Raw genomic sequence first — 18,156 nt, 5'->3', positions numbered from 1 at the left:
CTTTTGATCCCAGCACTTCCCAGTGCTCTCTCTTTCTCTCCTTCTCCAGATGGAAGACACAAACTCTCCACTGATTACACACCGTATGTAACAGTATCATTTCTGACTGCAGGTGCTACAACTGAAAGCCACTGGAGTGATTCAGCCACTTTCTTGCCAACAGTATATTATGCATGTTCTCTCTCTCTCTCTAATTCGGTCTGTCTCTGATCCATTATTCATCCTCAGTGTGTTTGCATTTTTTCAGTACATACTCTGGCCTTTTTTGGTGGGAAGTGTTTCAGTTTCTGCAGTCTGATTCTAGTTTTCTGTTCCATGAGATTCAAATTCTTCCCACCAGAAACACAAACTGCAAACAATTCATCATCTCAGTGAATCAACGGCTACACGGACAAACGTTCAGAACTGATTAGCAGGAAATAACTCAGTCTTGCAACACAGGCTACTAAATTTCACTAAACATCCTTTTGCTCCCATAAAATAGATTCAGCAGCTCAGTCCAAGTCACCAGAACATATGAGACAATGACAGACCCATATGCCAACATCTTAAAATAAGTCTCAAGTGCATTTTTAAATGCCAAGTTATAAAAGTAAAAAAATAAACTCATAAAGCTGGTTTTTAGACCATCTGGGAGCAATTAAACATTTAATGGGTCTGAAAAATGGAAGTAGCAATGAGAAACATATTGCAAATATGATGTCAGTTGGATTATTTGACCAGAGCTTGTTTTAGGATCAGCATGAAGGATCTGGACAATTGTACTAATAAGATTCAAAACGGAGCAAACATTTTGTTACATTTCGTTATTTTGCAGTTAGTGGATGCGTGCCAGATTAAAGTGAGCACAAAAATCATTCGGTTTAATTTGTGCATGCTGTAAAATCATTAATGCATGATAATATTTACAGAGCTGGGCAGTAATTGATTACATGCAATCTGGATTATCATGTAATCAGATTCCAAAAATTAAGTACTTGTAATTAGATTAAATTACATTTTAAAATGCTCATAATCAGACTAGTTACTTTTTATGTGTTGTGTGGTAACATTTATTTTTATTTTTTTACACAATAGCAATCATTTATTCATGATTTATTGATTCTCCTAATTCCTTCTGTTCATCTTTTAAGTTTTCCTTTCTAAAATAGATACTGCTTATATACTTAATCAGGTGGCTACAAAGCATTTAACCACTTGATCTGAAAATATCATTTCATTTTCATTAAGAAGAAGTGTTTCAACATTGCATCAACTACTGATGAACACATTCATTTTTATTTAAACGATCACTCAGTCGGTTATTTTACCATGTAGTACTTTGGAAGGCTTTTGTCTTTTTGAGATTTTAAAATAAATATTTTAATAATGAAGTATCACATTTGCATGTTCATGGTTCAACGATGTTGGTTATGGTTATTTGTTTTAGTTGAACATTTTAATGTTTTAATTAATTATTAGCTTTTCATTAAACTCATAAACTCCCTGCAGTTCCTTCACAAGCCGTTTGGGAAACTTTGATGTAATCTGAGCTTCATTCTGTTGATAACAACAAATGGAATTTATTTCTTACTTCTTAATATTTCTTTGTATTTTTATATAAATATGGTAGAAGATTATCCCATTTAAATCAATGCGAAAAAAGATATCTAAAGTAATCTAAAAGTATTCTGATTATATTACCTGAAATGTGTAATTACGTTACTAACTACAATTTTTGTCATATAATTTGGAATCAGTAATGGATTACAATTTTTAGGCCTAAATAATCTATTCTAGTACCATGGTTTTTATGTAGTGGCGACAACAAAAGCAACAAAATAGAACTTGAACCGACGAAAATGCCACCGCAGTCTAGTGGAGAGTTCATATCAGAAATGCTACTATAGCGCACGTGCAGCAAGCAACCCTTAATGGCGCGTCATCACCAGCATCGTAAATCCTAGAAAGTTTTTCATATGTATGTACATTTATAACACTATTCTTTGTATTATATCACCTTTGTATCAAATAAAGAAAAAAAAAACACAGTTAATGCTTATTCGAGGGTTTTTCTAATGCAGCGCCTAGGGGAGGGACGGTAAATTTGACATCGTTCCCTCTTCTGACTGCCGTTATCAGTCTCTCTCAATTTTATGACGACTTCCGCTGCTGAGAGAAACCCCGGAAATGTGAAATTTCGTGAGATCCGATGGACAACTCTGTCATTCAAATCGTGACTCGACGAAAATCTTAATTTGTTTTAAAGACTTTAGCTTATTTGATGTGTTCATGCATTCAACATTTAAATGGTTTTCTTTTGAGTCTGAACTTGTAATAAAAGTTCACAAATCCAGTCAGTCTGAATGATTCGTCACTGAATCTGACTCATCTCGTTCTTGAGTTCAGCTCAACATATTTTTAAACCATGGCTTGAATCATAATGACATATTTGGTCAATTTTTTCTCCTCCCTAACAATAATTCAACATACAAAGACTTTCTGCCACATTACAACTTAGAGTTAACTATTAAATTGGTACACAAGAAGTCAAAGGAAATTCTGAATACATGTGATTTGGTTTGGGATTGACGCTCTGTATTTCTGTATACTCAATAAGACAAGCAATTTGTTGTTGCTACTAATGTTTGAATGGATTCTTACAAGCATGTCGACTCTCTACATGCCAAACAAACAGCATCTGACCTCACATGGTTTCCAGAAAATCCTAAGCTTCTCTTGAGCAGGTGGTGAGGGCGGGAAACACCATCTGCTCATATTTATAGGTCAGATTCCCAACCTTAGATTCAGGCAACTCTCCTTTTAAACATACTACTCACATTCATCAGGCTGTTAGGTGAGAGATCACATGTAGGGCATGATGGAAGGTGACTGCTCAATTTCAGTTTCATTGAATTTCTGGTGATTCGACAGTTATACCATCCTAGCACTTTTCATTTGTCCTTGAGATGCTTCAGCTGCTGAAGAAGGCCAGTGTATTTGCCTAAAGTACAAGGAGCAAGGGCAAAGCACACATCCTTACAGCACATTACAGATGAATGCATCAAAATCTGTCATGCAGTTCGGTGCAAACATCCTCTCTCAACATTTTGTAGCACGACTTTGTAAAGCATTATGTCTTATGTTTTCTTTAAGATTTAAGGACTTGGCTCACATTTAACAAAAACCCACCAATTCATTATCTCAACAAATTAGAATATGGTGACATGCAAATCAGCTAATCAACTCAAAACACCTGCAAAGGTTTCCTGAGCCTTCAAAATGGTCTCTCAGTTTTGTTCACTAGGCTTCACAATCATGGGGAAGACTGATCTGACAGTTGCCAAGAAGACAATCATTGACACCCTTCACAAGGAGGGTAAGCCACAAACATTCATTGCTAAAGAAACTGGCTGTTAACAGAGTGCTGTATCCAAGCATGTTAACGGAAAGTTGAGTGGAAGGAAAAAGTGTGGAAGAAAAAGTTGCACAACCAACCGAGAGAACCGCAGCCTTATGAGGATTGTCAAGCAAAATTGATTCAAGAATTTGAGTGATCTTCACAAGGAATGGACTGATGCTGGGGTCAAGGCATCAAGAGCCACCACACACAGACATGTCAAGGAATTTGGCTACAGTTGTCATATTCCTCTTGTTAAGCCACTCCTGAACCAAGGACAACAGCAGAGGTGTCTTACCTGGGCTCGGAGGAGAAGAAGAACTGGACTGTTGCCCAGTGGTCCAAAGTCCTCTTTTCAGATGAGAGCAAGTTTTGTATTTCATTTGGAAACCAAGGTCCTAGAGTCTGGAGGAAGGGTGGAGAAGCTCATAGCCCCAAGTTGCTTGAAGTCCAGTGTTATGTTTCCACAGTCTGTGATGATTTGGGTTGCAATGTCATCTGCTGGTGTTGGTCCATTGTGTTTTTTGAAAACCAAAGTCACTGCACCCGTTTACCAAGAAATTTTGGAGTACTTCATGCTTCCTTCTGCTGGCCAGCTTTTTGAAGATGCTGATTTCATTTTCCAGCAGGATTTGGCACCTGCCCACACTTCCAAAAGCACCAAAAGTTGGTTAAATGACCATGGTGTTGGTGTGCTTGACTGGCCAGCAAACTCACCAGACCTGAACCCCAGAGAGAATCTATGAGGTATTGTCTAGAGGAAAATAAGAAACAAGAGACCAAAAAATGCAGATGAGCTGAAGGCCAATGTCAAAGAAACCTGGGCTTCCATACCACCTCAGCAGTGCCACAAACTGATCACCTCCATGCCTTGCCCAATTGAGGCAGTAATTAAAGCAAAAGGAGCCCCTACCAAGTATTGAGTACATGTACAGTAAATGAACATACTTTCCAGAAGGCCAACAATTCACTAAAATGTTTTTTTTTTATTGGTCTTATGAAGTATTCTTTTTTAATGAGATAGTGAATTGGTTGGTTTTTGTTAAATGTGAGCCAAAATCATCACAATTAAAAGAACCAAAGACTTAAAGTACTTTAGACTGTGTGCATTGAATTTATTTATATTATAGTTGAATTACTGAAATAAATGAACTTCTCCACGACATTCTAATTTATTGAGATGCACCTTTATGTATGTATGTATGTATATATATAAGATGTATGTATGTATGTATGTATGTGTTTTTTTTATGTATGTATGTATGTATTTATTTTAGTATTTATGTTTTGAGTTTATCTTTTCATAAATAATTGTAATTGAGTGTTAATTGTAATGTCTGAAATTGGTAGCTTGTCTTGTGTTTTATAGTTTCTAAATGTGTAAATATAAATATACAAATAAATGGAGCTATAATGTATTATGCTGTAACATTATTATAATTATACACCATTGCATTATGAGGTGCATTAAAAGGCATAATTAATGCATTAAAATACTTTTAGAATGCATGATATATACAAAGGCTTCATGTTAAGTGTTACCAAAATATCACATTTATATTTATGTTGATGCATTTAGCTGATGCTTTTATCCAAAGAGACTTACAGTGCATTCAGGCTATACATTTTTTATTTTTTTGCATGCATCATGTACATGAATGCAATGCAACTTTGTGTAAAAGCATCCAAATATAAACTGTTACTGCTCTAATAGCAATATAGACATGTTAAAAAAATTATAAAAATAAAAACGAATTTAAAATAATATATCCGTGATACTAAAATAACTCTGATTTTTAATGTAAAGAGACATTTTAGACAATTCAATATTACATTAACCAAAAATGAAGGGGAAAAAAAAGACTGATCAAGAGCTGAAATGCAAACCAACAAAATGCTGTTCTTTCACAATCAGTTTATAAATTCCACAATGGCAAAGCTGCATTTCAGAGCCATTTTCCAACATGAATGCCATCTCATCCTCACAGGAAGTGTGGAATGCGACGGGGTTGTATTCACTCAATTCATCTGTCACTACATAAAGGCCATCAGACACAATGTGGCCCTTAAACCAAAACACAAATCTCATTCTTGTCCTCTCTGATTCAAACTTCAGCGCGGCTATTTCCATTCAGTTAGATGGCATTTACAAAATCCCAAATGAAATTGATTGTCCTCACGAGTTTGTATCTCCTAAATTAATAATTTTTATGTAATTTTTTTTTTTTAAATTGGATTGAAATAGGCCTACATGGAGGGCAAAGTATATTTTTAAACACTTCATTCAAAAATATGCAAACTTTTTTTGTATTTTTAAAAATAAATTCTAAAAAATTTAAATAGAATTTTCAACACATGAAGGATTATATTATTTAGGATTTGAGCTAAGTTAAAATAGAAATAGTATTAGTGATGACTGCCTTGGAAAGCACCATTAATCATACAAAATAAAAGCAGATGAAATTTGATTTGTTTGTTTATGTTTAATTTGGTTTGGATGGTGTTATTTTTATTTTATATTTGATTTAATGCGCCCCCTAGTGTTAAACAGACCATCAATGATGATAGATGTTTATCACATACAGTCAACTTTTTTTGTTGTTGAGGTTTTAGAGACAAATTTAGATCAGAAAGTCTGCTTCTACACAAGAGGAACAAAAAGCAGCAATGCAAATAGCTAAACGTGAGTAACGACTGACATGCATTGATCATACAGTACACTTTCACTCTCAATCAATGCACTATACGACCACGCTTCAATTCCAGGGTGACTCATTTTACACAACCACCTTTAAAGTCTCTAGACACTACAGTTCACTGAGTGGAACATGGAATACATAATTTCCACGTGCTAAAATGTCTGCATGTCCCCCAAGGCGCCCTCAACACGGGGGAGGCTGCACTTTCTGGATTTCCTGTTCTGTCTTTTCATATCACTTCGTAAAACCACAGTGCTCAGAATAAGTTTCCGACACTGACAGAACAACAGCTAGCTTTCATAAGACTTGATATGACAATACGTGCTTTTTACATTAACTCGTGGTCGGCAGGATTCAAGCACGCTTCTAACAGCCTACTGTAAGTACATGAAAGTTATTGTAATTATTCTGTGTGTGTGTGTGGTGTATGCTTCAATTGTACAATTCTGTATTAATACGTTTCTTAAATTATATATAACCATAAAAAACAGTTTTTGCTTTAACTGAATATTCAGTGTTCAGTACAAGTTAAACTCAATCGACAGCACTCGTTGATGACCTCATAATGTTAATTTCTTAGTAATGCACTTAAAATGGAAGTGAATTGATCAATTAATCCATAAACGATTAAATAGGCTTCTCACTGTTTTAGAACACGTTTTAAGAAACCCATTTTGTGTACCTGTTCAAAAATTCAAATATTGCACACAATTTAACGGAGTAATTAATGTAAGTGCTTTTATAAAATTATAAGCTTTACATTTCTTATTATATATTATTCAGAAAAATGACAATTAATTCGCGATGAAATGCTTAGACTAGTCTTGAAAAGTTAGTCATGCATTTTTTTTTCTTCTAGATTGGTCGTAGCTTTTTTAAATAATAACAGAAAGGCAGACTGTTCTAATTTGAATTGAATAGTAAGACAACCCTTGGTTAACTGCTAGTTGGTCAAACTGGTTAAGATAGTGGCTTTGTTAATGCAGCTGGACCCTAACGTGACGCAGTTTGTTTTTGCTCTTTTTTTACCTTTCCAAGACAACTTGGGACGATTTGATTTTTATTTTATTGATTGATTGATTGATTGATTGATTGATTGATTGATTGATTTTATTGGTGGTAGTTAACCTTAAGCAACAAATGCTGTCAATTGAATGTGTATCGAACCTTGCAGCTGGTACAGTCATACACTATACCAGTTTGCATGATAAACACCTTGTGCAATATTCTTCACGTTTGGGTGATTTACATGATAAATTCCATTAATGTTTTCTTTTCACAGCAGAAACTCACGGAGGTTCACCTCTATGCTGATGGGGAACCGAAAAGCACAATACTAACCAAAATAATGAACAATGCATTTATTACAATTCTAGCAAGTCATATTGGCAGATGTGAGCAAATCTCTAAACTCTTTTAAAACCTATTTACCACATCATCATGGAAAACATAACCAAATTCCAAAATGATTTCCAGCACTCTCTCTCCATCTCACGGTATCTCTTCACACCCATCTACAGTCTGGTCTTGTTTTTCGGATTGATTGGAAATCTCGGAGCTTTGTATTACTTCATCTTTAAAATCAAACAGAAATCTCCTTCAAACATATACATCATTAACCTGGCTGTGGCCGATATGCTTTTCTTGTTCGCCTTGCCATTTCGTATCCACTACCACCTCAATGACAGCAACTGGATATTTGGCGATGCCATGTGTCGCATCACCGGCACGATCTTCTTCGCCAACATCTACATCAGCATCAGCTTCATGACCTGCATCTGCGTGGACCGCTACATCGCCACCCTCCACCCTCACACCTACCTGCAGCTTCGCAACACCAATCTCACGGCGCTGGTGAGCACCGCTGTATGGTTGGTCTCTGGGTCGGCTATGTTGGTGTTCATGTTAAAATGCCCATTAACAAGCAAAGGGAACATGTGTTTTGAGGGCTTCAGTCAAAAAGAGTGGAGCGACTTGGCACCCTACAGCATAAGCAGTCTCATTTTTGGATCCCTTCTGCCCTCTGCGGTCATTCTGGTTTGTTACCCCATCGTGGCCCATCGCATCGCCCGGATCAAGAACTCCACCGCCCGCGGGGCACGGCGGATCATCTACGCCATCCTAGCCATCACACTTCTGTGTTTCCTTCCTTATCATATCGTGCATCTTGTGTACCTCTTGACACGCTTGAAAAACACCAAAGAGAATGACGTGATTTTTATCCTCCGTAGGGTGACCATGGCTCTGGTCAGTCTAAACAGCATCTTGGACCCGCTTTTGTACTACTTTGCCACGGGCCACTACAAGTGGAGGCTCAAAAGACTGAGGCTGAGGAAGAAAACGGGTGTTTATTCCATTTCCAATGGCTTTTGAGCTTCTGAAAGCTTCGTTCCAACTGAACTATTTCAGAGAGCAAAGACAGCACATAAAATCATCTGTAAAGCCAAAAGACTGCAATACAGAAATATGGACTCCAATGTGGCTTGATGAAACGGAGTCAGGAATTTTCTCATATAATTGTACCAATACAGTTAAAGAAAAAAAAAAAAGCAAACTTACTGATATATTGGCCAATATTTGGCTTTTTTTTTTAAATGATCTTGAGTCGGTTCTGAGTTTTACTGTCATTTCAGTGGTTAATGCAATTTTTTTTTTAGTTTGTGTATCATTTCATATCATTGAATTATTACATATATACGTAGATGTAAATGTCAGTATCACCACTGCATTTTGTTTCAAATTTTGTGTTTTATTTGTTTTGATTATTTTATTTTATATTTTATTTTAAGTTTAATTTTACTAAAAAAAAATCTTTATTGTTTTATTTATAAACCAACGACAAACATCAAATGTCATCAAGTGTCACCAGTCACGAAGGCAGACCTTTCTTTAACAACGTAGACAAGAAACTGCCCAATTCTTCATCCTGAGGGACACAATGAGAAACAGGTTACAATAGTACATCTCAAAACCTAAAATGTTTTTAAAAGTCTCTTATGGTTGCATTTATTTCAGGAAAAACCAGTCATACTGCAAAATATTTTTACACTTTAAAATAACAGATGTCTATTTTAATATATTTTATATTATGCAATAATTAAATGCCATTTATTTCTCTGATGCCAAGCTGAATTTTCAGCAGCCAGAAGCTTCAGAAATCATACTAATATGCTGCTCAAGAAAAAAGTTCTAATTTTTTTAGGATTCTCTGAAGAATAGAACAGCATTTATTTAAAATAAAAATCTTTTGTAACATTCTAAATGCTTTTACTGTCATTTTTGATCAATCCATTGCATCGTTGCTGAATAAAAATAAGATAATTTTAAAAAGGGGTCTAAATAAGTACAAGCTCTGAATCCACTGAGCGTGTCTCAGTGCGGTCAGAGGCATTTCTAGAAGCTGCGATATTGGACAAAAGTAATGTAAACCACGCGAGAAGGTGACACCACAGATTCACTTTCTCTCACACATTTGTTGCTGTTTCATTTGCAATCCATTTGTGCTAGCCTGCAGTATACTGAAGAATGTGATTTTATGTGTTTGTTTTGCCAGGCGGTCGGCGATACCAGTGTTTGTTCGGAAACATAAGTGCAAAAATTTTCCCTTGTGGGCTGTGAGGTGCTGTAAATTCCTGATCTGACCACAAGCCAAAAACAAAACACAAGTGCAGTTTTCCACATAAACAAACCCAAAATAGAAATTAAAGTATTTAAGCTGTTTGAAAACAGTTGATACAATATAATCCACATTCAAATATGAAGGTAGATCAGTTGAGATTTAGTTCATCACATTTGTTCACCTGATAGCTCCAGGAGAGCAGAATGACTTTGAGGTTGGGTTCCTCGGCCGAGGACGTCACTTTAATAACGATGGATTCCACGATGACGGTGCCGTCTGGGACGTGCTGGATGCTGTAAGTTTTCAATACACTGTAAGAGAGAACGAAAAACAGACTTGACCTCTCACGAGAACTTTATGAAAGTATGAACCACATATATGGTTCATGCACATATAGGAACCTCATACCTCATATTGGCCCATAGGGACTGGCATTTACACTGTGGCTGGAAGAGAGGTAAATGTGTCGTTCACTGAGGGGCGAACATTTGGGTGAAATGACTCACCCGTATGTGAAGTACCAAAAATGACTAAAGATGACAGCCATGAAACATTCAGAAGCCAAAAGCCTTTTTAGTTGACAAATTACCAAACAGTTTATTGAGTGGATAGCTTTTTAACTTTGAACAACATAAAATATTAGAATTTATTTAAATTTGTTACATCCAACTGCGTTTTAGTGCCACGTTGAATAATAATAATAATAATAATAAAAAAAAAAATAAGATTACGAGATTAAAGTCGTAATATTTTGAGAATAAATTCAAAACTTTACGAGAATAAAGTCGAAATATTTCAAGAATAAAATCGAAACATTCCGTGAATAAAGTTGAAATTACGAGAATTAAATCGTAGCAATTAATAAATTATAATATTTTGAAATTCATTAAATTATAATATTTTAAGCCTAAAGCCTATATTGCACATGCAAATGGCCCGGATTGGGAGCACTGGAAGAGGTTGTCATAATTTTGATTTTATTCTCAAAATATTTCAACTTTATTCTCGTATTGCTACGACTTTATTCTCATAATTTCGATTTCCTCTAAATATTATGACTTTAACCTCGTAATCTTAGATTTTTTTTTTAACATGGCACTAAAACTCTGTCGTAGTTATACCAAAGCTTCGTCATAAATATTTAATTACACTTTGTCATATGAACAACCAGCCTGTAAATAGACTGATCCACTAACATGGTCTAATTTTCCTGAATAAATGACAGCTCTGAATGATTTACTGACTAAATGATTTGGATTCAAACTACAAGTCTGACACTGCTTTGTCAATCTCTGTGACTTATTAAAAAAAAACGTTTATAAGAATCATTTGTTCATCAATCAGACATGTTCATAGTTTGCTTCACTCTCATAAAATCTGATGGATGGACGCATGCAAAGTGCCGTTTTTTGCTTTTACTTTGATAGGACAGTGGAGTAACGAAGCGAAGTGGGAGAGAGAGTGGGGCCGGGTTCGGGAAAGGTCCACGAGCCGGGACTCGATCTCGGGACGCCCGTAGCGCAGCAGTGCTGTATGTCAGCGCGCTGCCAACAAGGTTATCGGCATTGACTCAACTAACTTTAAAAAAAACAAAAACGTTTTCCCCCAGCTTAAATAAAGCTGTACTTAGCTGTGGTATTTTGAACCCCATTTCCATTAGTCTCCTTTCATTTTCACGTCACACAAATGACTGATCAACAATGTTCTCCGAAGTAAAAACTGCTGAAAATCTCTCACCTAACCCCTAAGTGTTAAATCAGGGTATAACACATCCCACGCCACTGTGGACTTGGAAAAACATGACCTTCAAGCTTGAATTAATCTGAAGGTTTGAAAATGCCTCATTACGTAATATACATACCAGTGTCGTTTTTTTGTACTATTTATATAATCTATTACAGTTTTCATAAATATTTAGAATGAGCTTTAATTTATTTATTTTTTTAGTTTAATCTTTAGTAACTTTTGCACTTTGTCATTTTTATTTTATTAAATTAAAAAAAATGTTTTTTAGAATTATTTCTATCTAGATTTAATTTATTCTCATTTCAGCAGCAGTTTTAGATTAAGTTTTCTTTTTATTTATTTCTAGTAAGTAATCTGGTGTTTCAACCTTAATTATTTTAACATTTCTAATTTTTGATTAATTAAATGTTTATAATACTTATCATATCTGTTCTAATATTTATATTTAATTTTATTTCTGCTTTATTTCAATTAATGTTTTTAATAGATTTAGTTAACCCTGTTGCATGCAGGTGAGAAGGGCATGATTAACTGCATTCATTTTTGCAATAGAGAAGTGTGTGTGGTATAGTTCGCTGACCTCTTGAGGTGTGTGTAGATGCGGCCGAGTGTGTCGTTGTCGCTGTGGGGGTCATGGAGCTGCACACGGCAGGTGAAGCGCAGCTGGTGTTCACTGAGACCCAGTTCTTTAAGAGCCTGTTCTGGAGAAACCAGCCGCAGACTCTACACAGACACACATATTCAGAAAACAACATCTGAAACCTTATATTAGTCAGACCTAAAGAGCCATGTTGACTTACATTGTCCTTCATTATTAATGTCCCATGCATGGTGCGAGGTCTTTTAGCATCAGGCAATGGACCTGTGAGAAAGTTTCATAAGAAATCCTGTTAAAAGGGGAAGTCGTGGCCTAATGGTTAGAGAGTTCTAACCCTAAGGTTGTGGGTTCGAGTCTCGGGCCAGCAATACCACGATTGAACTGCTCCCCGGATGCCGCAGCATAAATGGCTGCCCACTGCTCCGGGTGTGTGTGTGTGCACTTTGGATGGGTTAAATGCAGTGCACAAATTCTGAGTATGAGTCACCATACTTGGCTGTATGTCACGTCATCACTAAAATGTATTTGTATGTTAATGTTAATATATATTTTACAGTTAGTGAATGTGTCATACCAAATGAAAGTAAGCACAAAAATCATTCGATTTAATTTGTGCATGCTATAAAATCAATAATGCATGCTTATATTATATATGGGATCCAGAAACTCAAACTAAGAGAGGAAAAGCAGAAACTACAAGACCCACATAACCACATGACAAAAAGTCATGTTGGTGCTTCAGGTCAAATAAAGGAGTCAGTGGGAGTCAATAAACACCTCCGAGAGCCATCTCTCTCTTCAGCAGGTTGAGGGAGATGTCCACAGGGACGCTGGGGTTCGTCACTATACTCGTCGTCTCTCCATTGGCTGGCATATAGCAGCTGATACCTGCATGGGGTAAACCATCAGCACAAAGAGAATATGTAATAAACGCTGAAAATTACACTGTTTAAAGTGATCATATTCCACAATTTTGTGTTGTATTTGTACCCCCTAAAGTTCCCAAGAAGAAATCACAAAACTAGCAAGCATGCTGTACAGTCCAAAGTTCTAATGACTTACTGAACTCCTGCTCGATCTTGTCTTTGAGGAACTCCATTTTCTTGGCCTCTCCGTGCACCAGCAGCATGTTTCTGGGTTCTGCCATGCGGATCAACTGCATGATGCCTTTGGCGTCAGCGTGAGCACTGAAGGACATGTACTCCACCTGTAGCTTCACATCCAACTAAACACACACCGCATACAACACCAGTCAAAAGTTTGGAACAATTATGATTTTTTTAAATGTCTCCAAACAAGTCTCCTATGCTCACCCAAGGCTACATTGACACTGCTCCAGGTGTGTGTTCACGGTGTGTGTGTGTGTGTGTTCACTGCTATGTGTGTGCACTTTGGACAGGATAAATGCAGAGCACTAATTCTGAGTATGGGTCACCATACTTGGCCACATGTCACATCTCTTTCACTTTCTATTTGATCAAACATACAGTAAAAACAGTAATATCATTACAATTTAAAATAACTGTTTTCTCTATTTTAAAATATAATTATTCCTGTTATTACTCACAAAGCATCCAATACTCCAGTCTTCAGTGTCTCGTGATCCTTTAGAAATCTTCCTAATATGCTGATTTGCTGCTCAATTATTATTAAAATATATTACAATAGAAAACAGGTCTTATAAATGGCAATAATTCACAATATTAATGTTTTCATTGTAGTTTTAATTTAAAAAAGCAGCCTTGGTGAGCATAAGAGAAAAAATGTTTTCCAAAACAAAGTATTCCAAACTTTTGATTGCTAGTGTATGAGGCTTAAATACAGAGATGCAGATGTATATTATAGAGGCTTGACATAAAGTTCAGGTGTGGTTAAAGAGGGTAAAAATGACTGTGGGTAATATAAACTACAGATCAGAGTTCTCTAATGCCATCTAGTGAAGCTCAGTTAAAATCAGTGTTTGCAGTGCCAATTATTACCGTTGCTCTTCCCTCCATCTCCAGTTTTTTCTGTCCATTCAAGATCTTGTGTCCCACAGTGCCTTGCACACAGTACCCTGGCATGATGACCTAAGAAATAATTATATTAAACTCAATTGATATATCTTCTATTGAATGAGTTGAAGTGGTAAGTCTCAGTAACATGATCAGCCGTTTCAATAGGAGTCGTACCATGTTCTTTTCATTGCCGGCCCATTTCTTGAATATCAGTAAAGATTGGCCAGCATGCAACATTCCTGGGGTGGCAAACACAACCTGTGGAACATAATTATCAATGTCTCTGGTTTTACATAATATCATGAACTCATTTGTTCCACTTTCCAACAATCCATCACTTCTTTTGGACAATTCTGTAACAGCAGAAAAAGCTAGCTCTACCTAGGACATAAAAATAAAATCAGTTTTCGATTCTGAGGCCTTGGGAATCAAGATTCGAAACAAATCTCAAACCTTTTCATTCTGCTAACCAAATAGATTCACTTTTCACTGATTTATTCTGTGACAGGTGAAACATCCTATTAGTGGAAAATCCTTTTATATATTCAAATTTTTTTTTTTTTTTTTTACATAAATTATAAAATTGGAATGTTTATTAAAATAAGAAAAAACATGATTTAAAGGGTTACTCCATCCCAAAATGAAAATTTTGTCATTAATCACTTACCCCCATGTCGTTCCGAACCAGTAAAAGCTTTCTTCATCTTCAGAACACAATTTAAGATATTTTGGATGAAAACAGGGAGGCTTTTTATCTTAAATTATGTTCCGAGGACAAATGGAGCTTTTACAGGTTTGGAACGAGTGATTAATGACAAAATTTTCCTTTTGGGATGGAGTATCCCTTTAAAGAAATAAGATTTAACACGTCACATTTAATATTCTGAAAGGCTTCTACATGTATTATTTAATCATAATAAAAATAATAGTAATAATAATTTTACAATAAACATCTATTAATAGTGTTTCAATTATTAGAGTATATGAATTAGTTTTAAAATTTTTCATTAATATTAATTGTAGAAAATCAGATTTAAAGAAAATCAATATTATTTTCTGAATACTGCTTAATATTCCAGAAGGTTTCTAAATTAAAAAAGTTTTTTTTTTAATAATAATAATGCATGAATATCTCTTTGTGGGCTTGCAGAGTAAATGATAAATGGTCAGTTATATACATTTCTTTGCAGCTGTCTTACCATAGGTCCAGGGTTATCAGCATACGAGCGATCAAAGGCTTTGATGTGCTTGAACTCGAACATGTTTCTTTGTACGAAGGTCTTGCGGATCTTCTGATTGGTCCAGGTGATGAAGAGCTTGTAGTAGTGATTGGCTTTCTCAGTCAGACCGGTGGAGAAGTAAATGGGGGCTTTCAGATTCATTCTTTCCCTAGTAAAACCAACAGACAGCAATTACACACAATTCTGCTCCAACACAGTTTATGAGTGTTGCAACCGAATTCGCTATATTACACATATTCAAAAACATAAAAGCAGCAAACAACTGTACAAGCTCACCAAAATGTTTCCAACAGAATACAGAGTTCTTGTGCTCTTCCCAGAGCAAACACTGGAATCAAGACCTAAAACAGAGACACCGGGATGAACAGAACACACTCACATCTAAAAACATATTAATGAAATGACATTAAAAAAGGCTTTAAAATCTGATGGATGAGCTGATAAATACCAACTGAATTCTACATATATTAATGTGCCTTAATTACCTTCCCTCCTCTTTCCACAGTTTCGTGAACCTTCTTGAGGAAATCTCTTTCCCTGCAGCGTTTGGAGTCTCTGATCGTGGTGGCGTATGTGGACTCTGATATCAGAAGATCTGGCCGGCATTTGTCAATCCAAGCAGCTCTGAGAATTTAAACCTGACTCAATTTAACCTGAATTAATCTAACCGAATGTAAAACCTGGAGCGAACATAAAAGAGTGTCAAAAGAAGAGATTTTACTCACCCTAAATGTCTGTCTGGAGTCATGTTGTAATCACCCTACACAAACAGATTTAGATTTCATTTGCAAATGATGTCAACAGCTGGAACATCATAAAATTGGAGTATTTAATAAGCAATGTGACACTCACTGTGTAGACGACAGATTCTGAGCCGACTTTGATTTGAACCATGGCGGCTCCCAGCACGTGACCTGCATAGTACGCTTTGATCTCTAGCTCCTCATCAACCTAAAAAAAAAAAAAAAAAAACATACAAAAAAAAAAAAATGAAATAAATAAATAAATAAAAAGTCAGACCAAAAAAAAGAAAAAAACTAAAAAGATTATATTTAAAATATTATTATATTAAAAAGATATATTATTATATTTACAATTTTAATTATTTTAATTAAAAAAATTATTATTTTTATATTAATTATTTTATAATTATATAATAATTATTATTATTATTATTATTACACAATAAAAAAATCTAATGAATAGTAGATTCAAATAAGTTGTTAAAATGTATTAATATGTATTTAGAATATTAATCAATAAAATATTTATAAATTAATTTGATGCTTTTTGTTTAAACATTTTCAATAAGGAAAACTTATAATAACAAAATTCTTAAAAATCATTAATAAATTAATGATTAAATTTCTAAAATTACTTACATTAATGAACTGATAAAAATCTATTAATTTAAAAAAATTTTATTGATAACAATACATTAAATTAATTCATTTCAATTATTGCAAATTAAAATCAAATTCACAGACAACTAGCTTTACCTGAACCGTCTGGTGGAGGTTGAGTGGCACGACTTTCTTCATGCAGTCTTTGATCATCTGTGAAGTGAAGAAGTTGGTCTCTCCCTTTTTGTCTACTGTGATCTTTCTGAAGTCCTCCAGCAGGATGGGGCAGATGGCTTTGGTGGGGTGGGTCATGTAGATGGGCCCGTCGTAACCCACCATCTCGCTCATGTAGGGAAGAGCACCGCAGTGATCCAGGTGGAAATGACTGAGCAGAACAAAGAGGAAAGAAAGTCACAGTAGAGAACAAGAAAACACACAACAGTCACGTAACACGTCAAATACAAACTAACCTTATAATAACGCAGTCCAGGAACTCAGTGAGGCGACCGTTTTGAGTAATGTAACTGAAATCTGGGAAACGTCTCTGAAAATGAACACAGAAAGTTAAGGGCATAGTACTCAACTATTATGTTCAAGATACAAACAACTGAAGATAGCAACAACTGTAGTAACGCACATCGTCATTATAGCCCATATGCATCCCGCAGTCAAGCATAATGTTTTTGCCTCCGATGGAGACCAAAATACAGCTGCGGCCGACATCCTGACCAGCCCCTGCAAAACAACACATACACACATTTAGAAGAACTTAGAATTAAACTTTAGACATAAATTAATTTATATGATAATATGTAATATATATATATATATATATATATATATATATATATATATATATATATATATGTATGTATGTATACGTATGTATGTATGCATATCATATAATATATATATATATATATATATATATATATATATATATATATATATATATATATACACACACATACATACATATACATACATATATATACATACATATATATACACACACACACACACACACACACACACACACACACACACACACACACACACACACACACACACACACACAACTACTAATACTGTTGATTCCTGCACAATATTATTTGTTAAGCATTATATGTTTAATAATAATTGCTTATTTATTAACGTTTTTTAAGAAGTTTTATTTAAAATTTAAGCATACGTCTTACCTAAAGGCGTAACTTTGATATCAGGCATCTCGAGAGCTCAGAAATGAATGTTTTATGTTTACAAGAGCCTGATGGTCGAACACTAACTGTACATTAGCCGGATACGAACACTTGATGGGTGCATGTCAGTCAGCTTACACACCAGCCAGGGATGTAAAACAAATGTAAAGACTTTTAAAGTGTTAAAATAGTGGATCATTCAGAAACAGGTTAGCACAACAAGCTAAACAACTTCACGCCGCTGCCATAACGTCACAGAACAAGAGAGTAGAATACATCATACGGGTATCGATGTGGGCGTGACTTAGTGGACCATTCGTTGTCTATCGTTTCTA

General features: G+C 35.3%; 2 protein-coding genes across 4 annotated transcripts; one reads left to right on the top strand and one right to left on the bottom strand.

Moving 5' to 3' along the window:
• The first annotated feature begins 6,260 nt into the window (after positions 1–6,260).
• LOC109053197 (uracil nucleotide/cysteinyl leukotriene receptor-like) lies at positions 6,261–8,823 on the top strand. Of its 2 annotated transcripts, none has more exons than XM_019070622.2 (2): positions 6,261–6,457; positions 7,364–8,823. In XM_019070622.2, the coding sequence occupies exon 2, from the start codon at positions 7,519–7,521 to the stop codon at positions 8,449–8,451; it is 933 nt and encodes a 310-aa protein (XP_018926167.1). In that variant the 5' UTR covers positions 6,261–6,457; positions 7,364–7,518; the 3' UTR covers positions 8,452–8,823. The 2 variants fall into 2 exon arrangements, with proteins under 2 accessions (XP_018926167.1, XP_018926166.1); XM_019070621.2 differs by having other exon boundaries at positions 6,263–6,457; positions 7,361–8,823.
• A 53-nt stretch (positions 8,824–8,876) lies between these two features.
• Positions 8,877–18,095, bottom strand: ints11 (integrator complex subunit 11). 2 transcript variants are annotated; one of them, XM_019070620.2, is made up of 17 exons: positions 17,822–18,095; positions 17,260–17,357; positions 17,093–17,166; positions 16,779–17,007; positions 16,132–16,230; positions 16,005–16,039; positions 15,765–15,903; positions 15,556–15,620; positions 15,238–15,427; positions 14,213–14,296; positions 14,021–14,110; positions 13,104–13,266; positions 12,819–12,929; positions 12,244–12,305; positions 12,024–12,166; positions 9,879–10,008; positions 8,877–9,004 (listed from the first exon to the last, which is right to left on the bottom strand). In XM_019070620.2, exons 1-17 carry the CDS (start codon positions 17,847–17,849, stop codon positions 8,948–8,950), a joined length of 1,797 nt encoding a protein of 598 aa, XP_018926165.1. In that variant the 5' UTR covers positions 17,850–18,095; the 3' UTR covers positions 8,877–8,947. The 2 variants fall into 2 exon arrangements, with proteins under 2 accessions (XP_018926165.1, XP_042606553.1); XM_042750619.1 differs by lacking the exon at positions 8,877–9,004 and adding an exon at positions 10,106–10,143 and having other exon boundaries at positions 9,889–10,008.
• Between the last annotated feature and the right edge of the window lie 61 nt (positions 18,096–18,156).

Source organism: Cyprinus carpio, chromosome B23 (genome assembly GCF_018340385.1).
Source record: "Cyprinus carpio isolate SPL01 chromosome B23, ASM1834038v1, whole genome shotgun sequence".
Taxonomy (NCBI): domain Eukaryota; kingdom Metazoa; phylum Chordata; class Actinopteri; order Cypriniformes; family Cyprinidae; genus Cyprinus; species Cyprinus carpio.
This window is presented reverse-complemented; position numbering and strand designations above follow the sequence as displayed.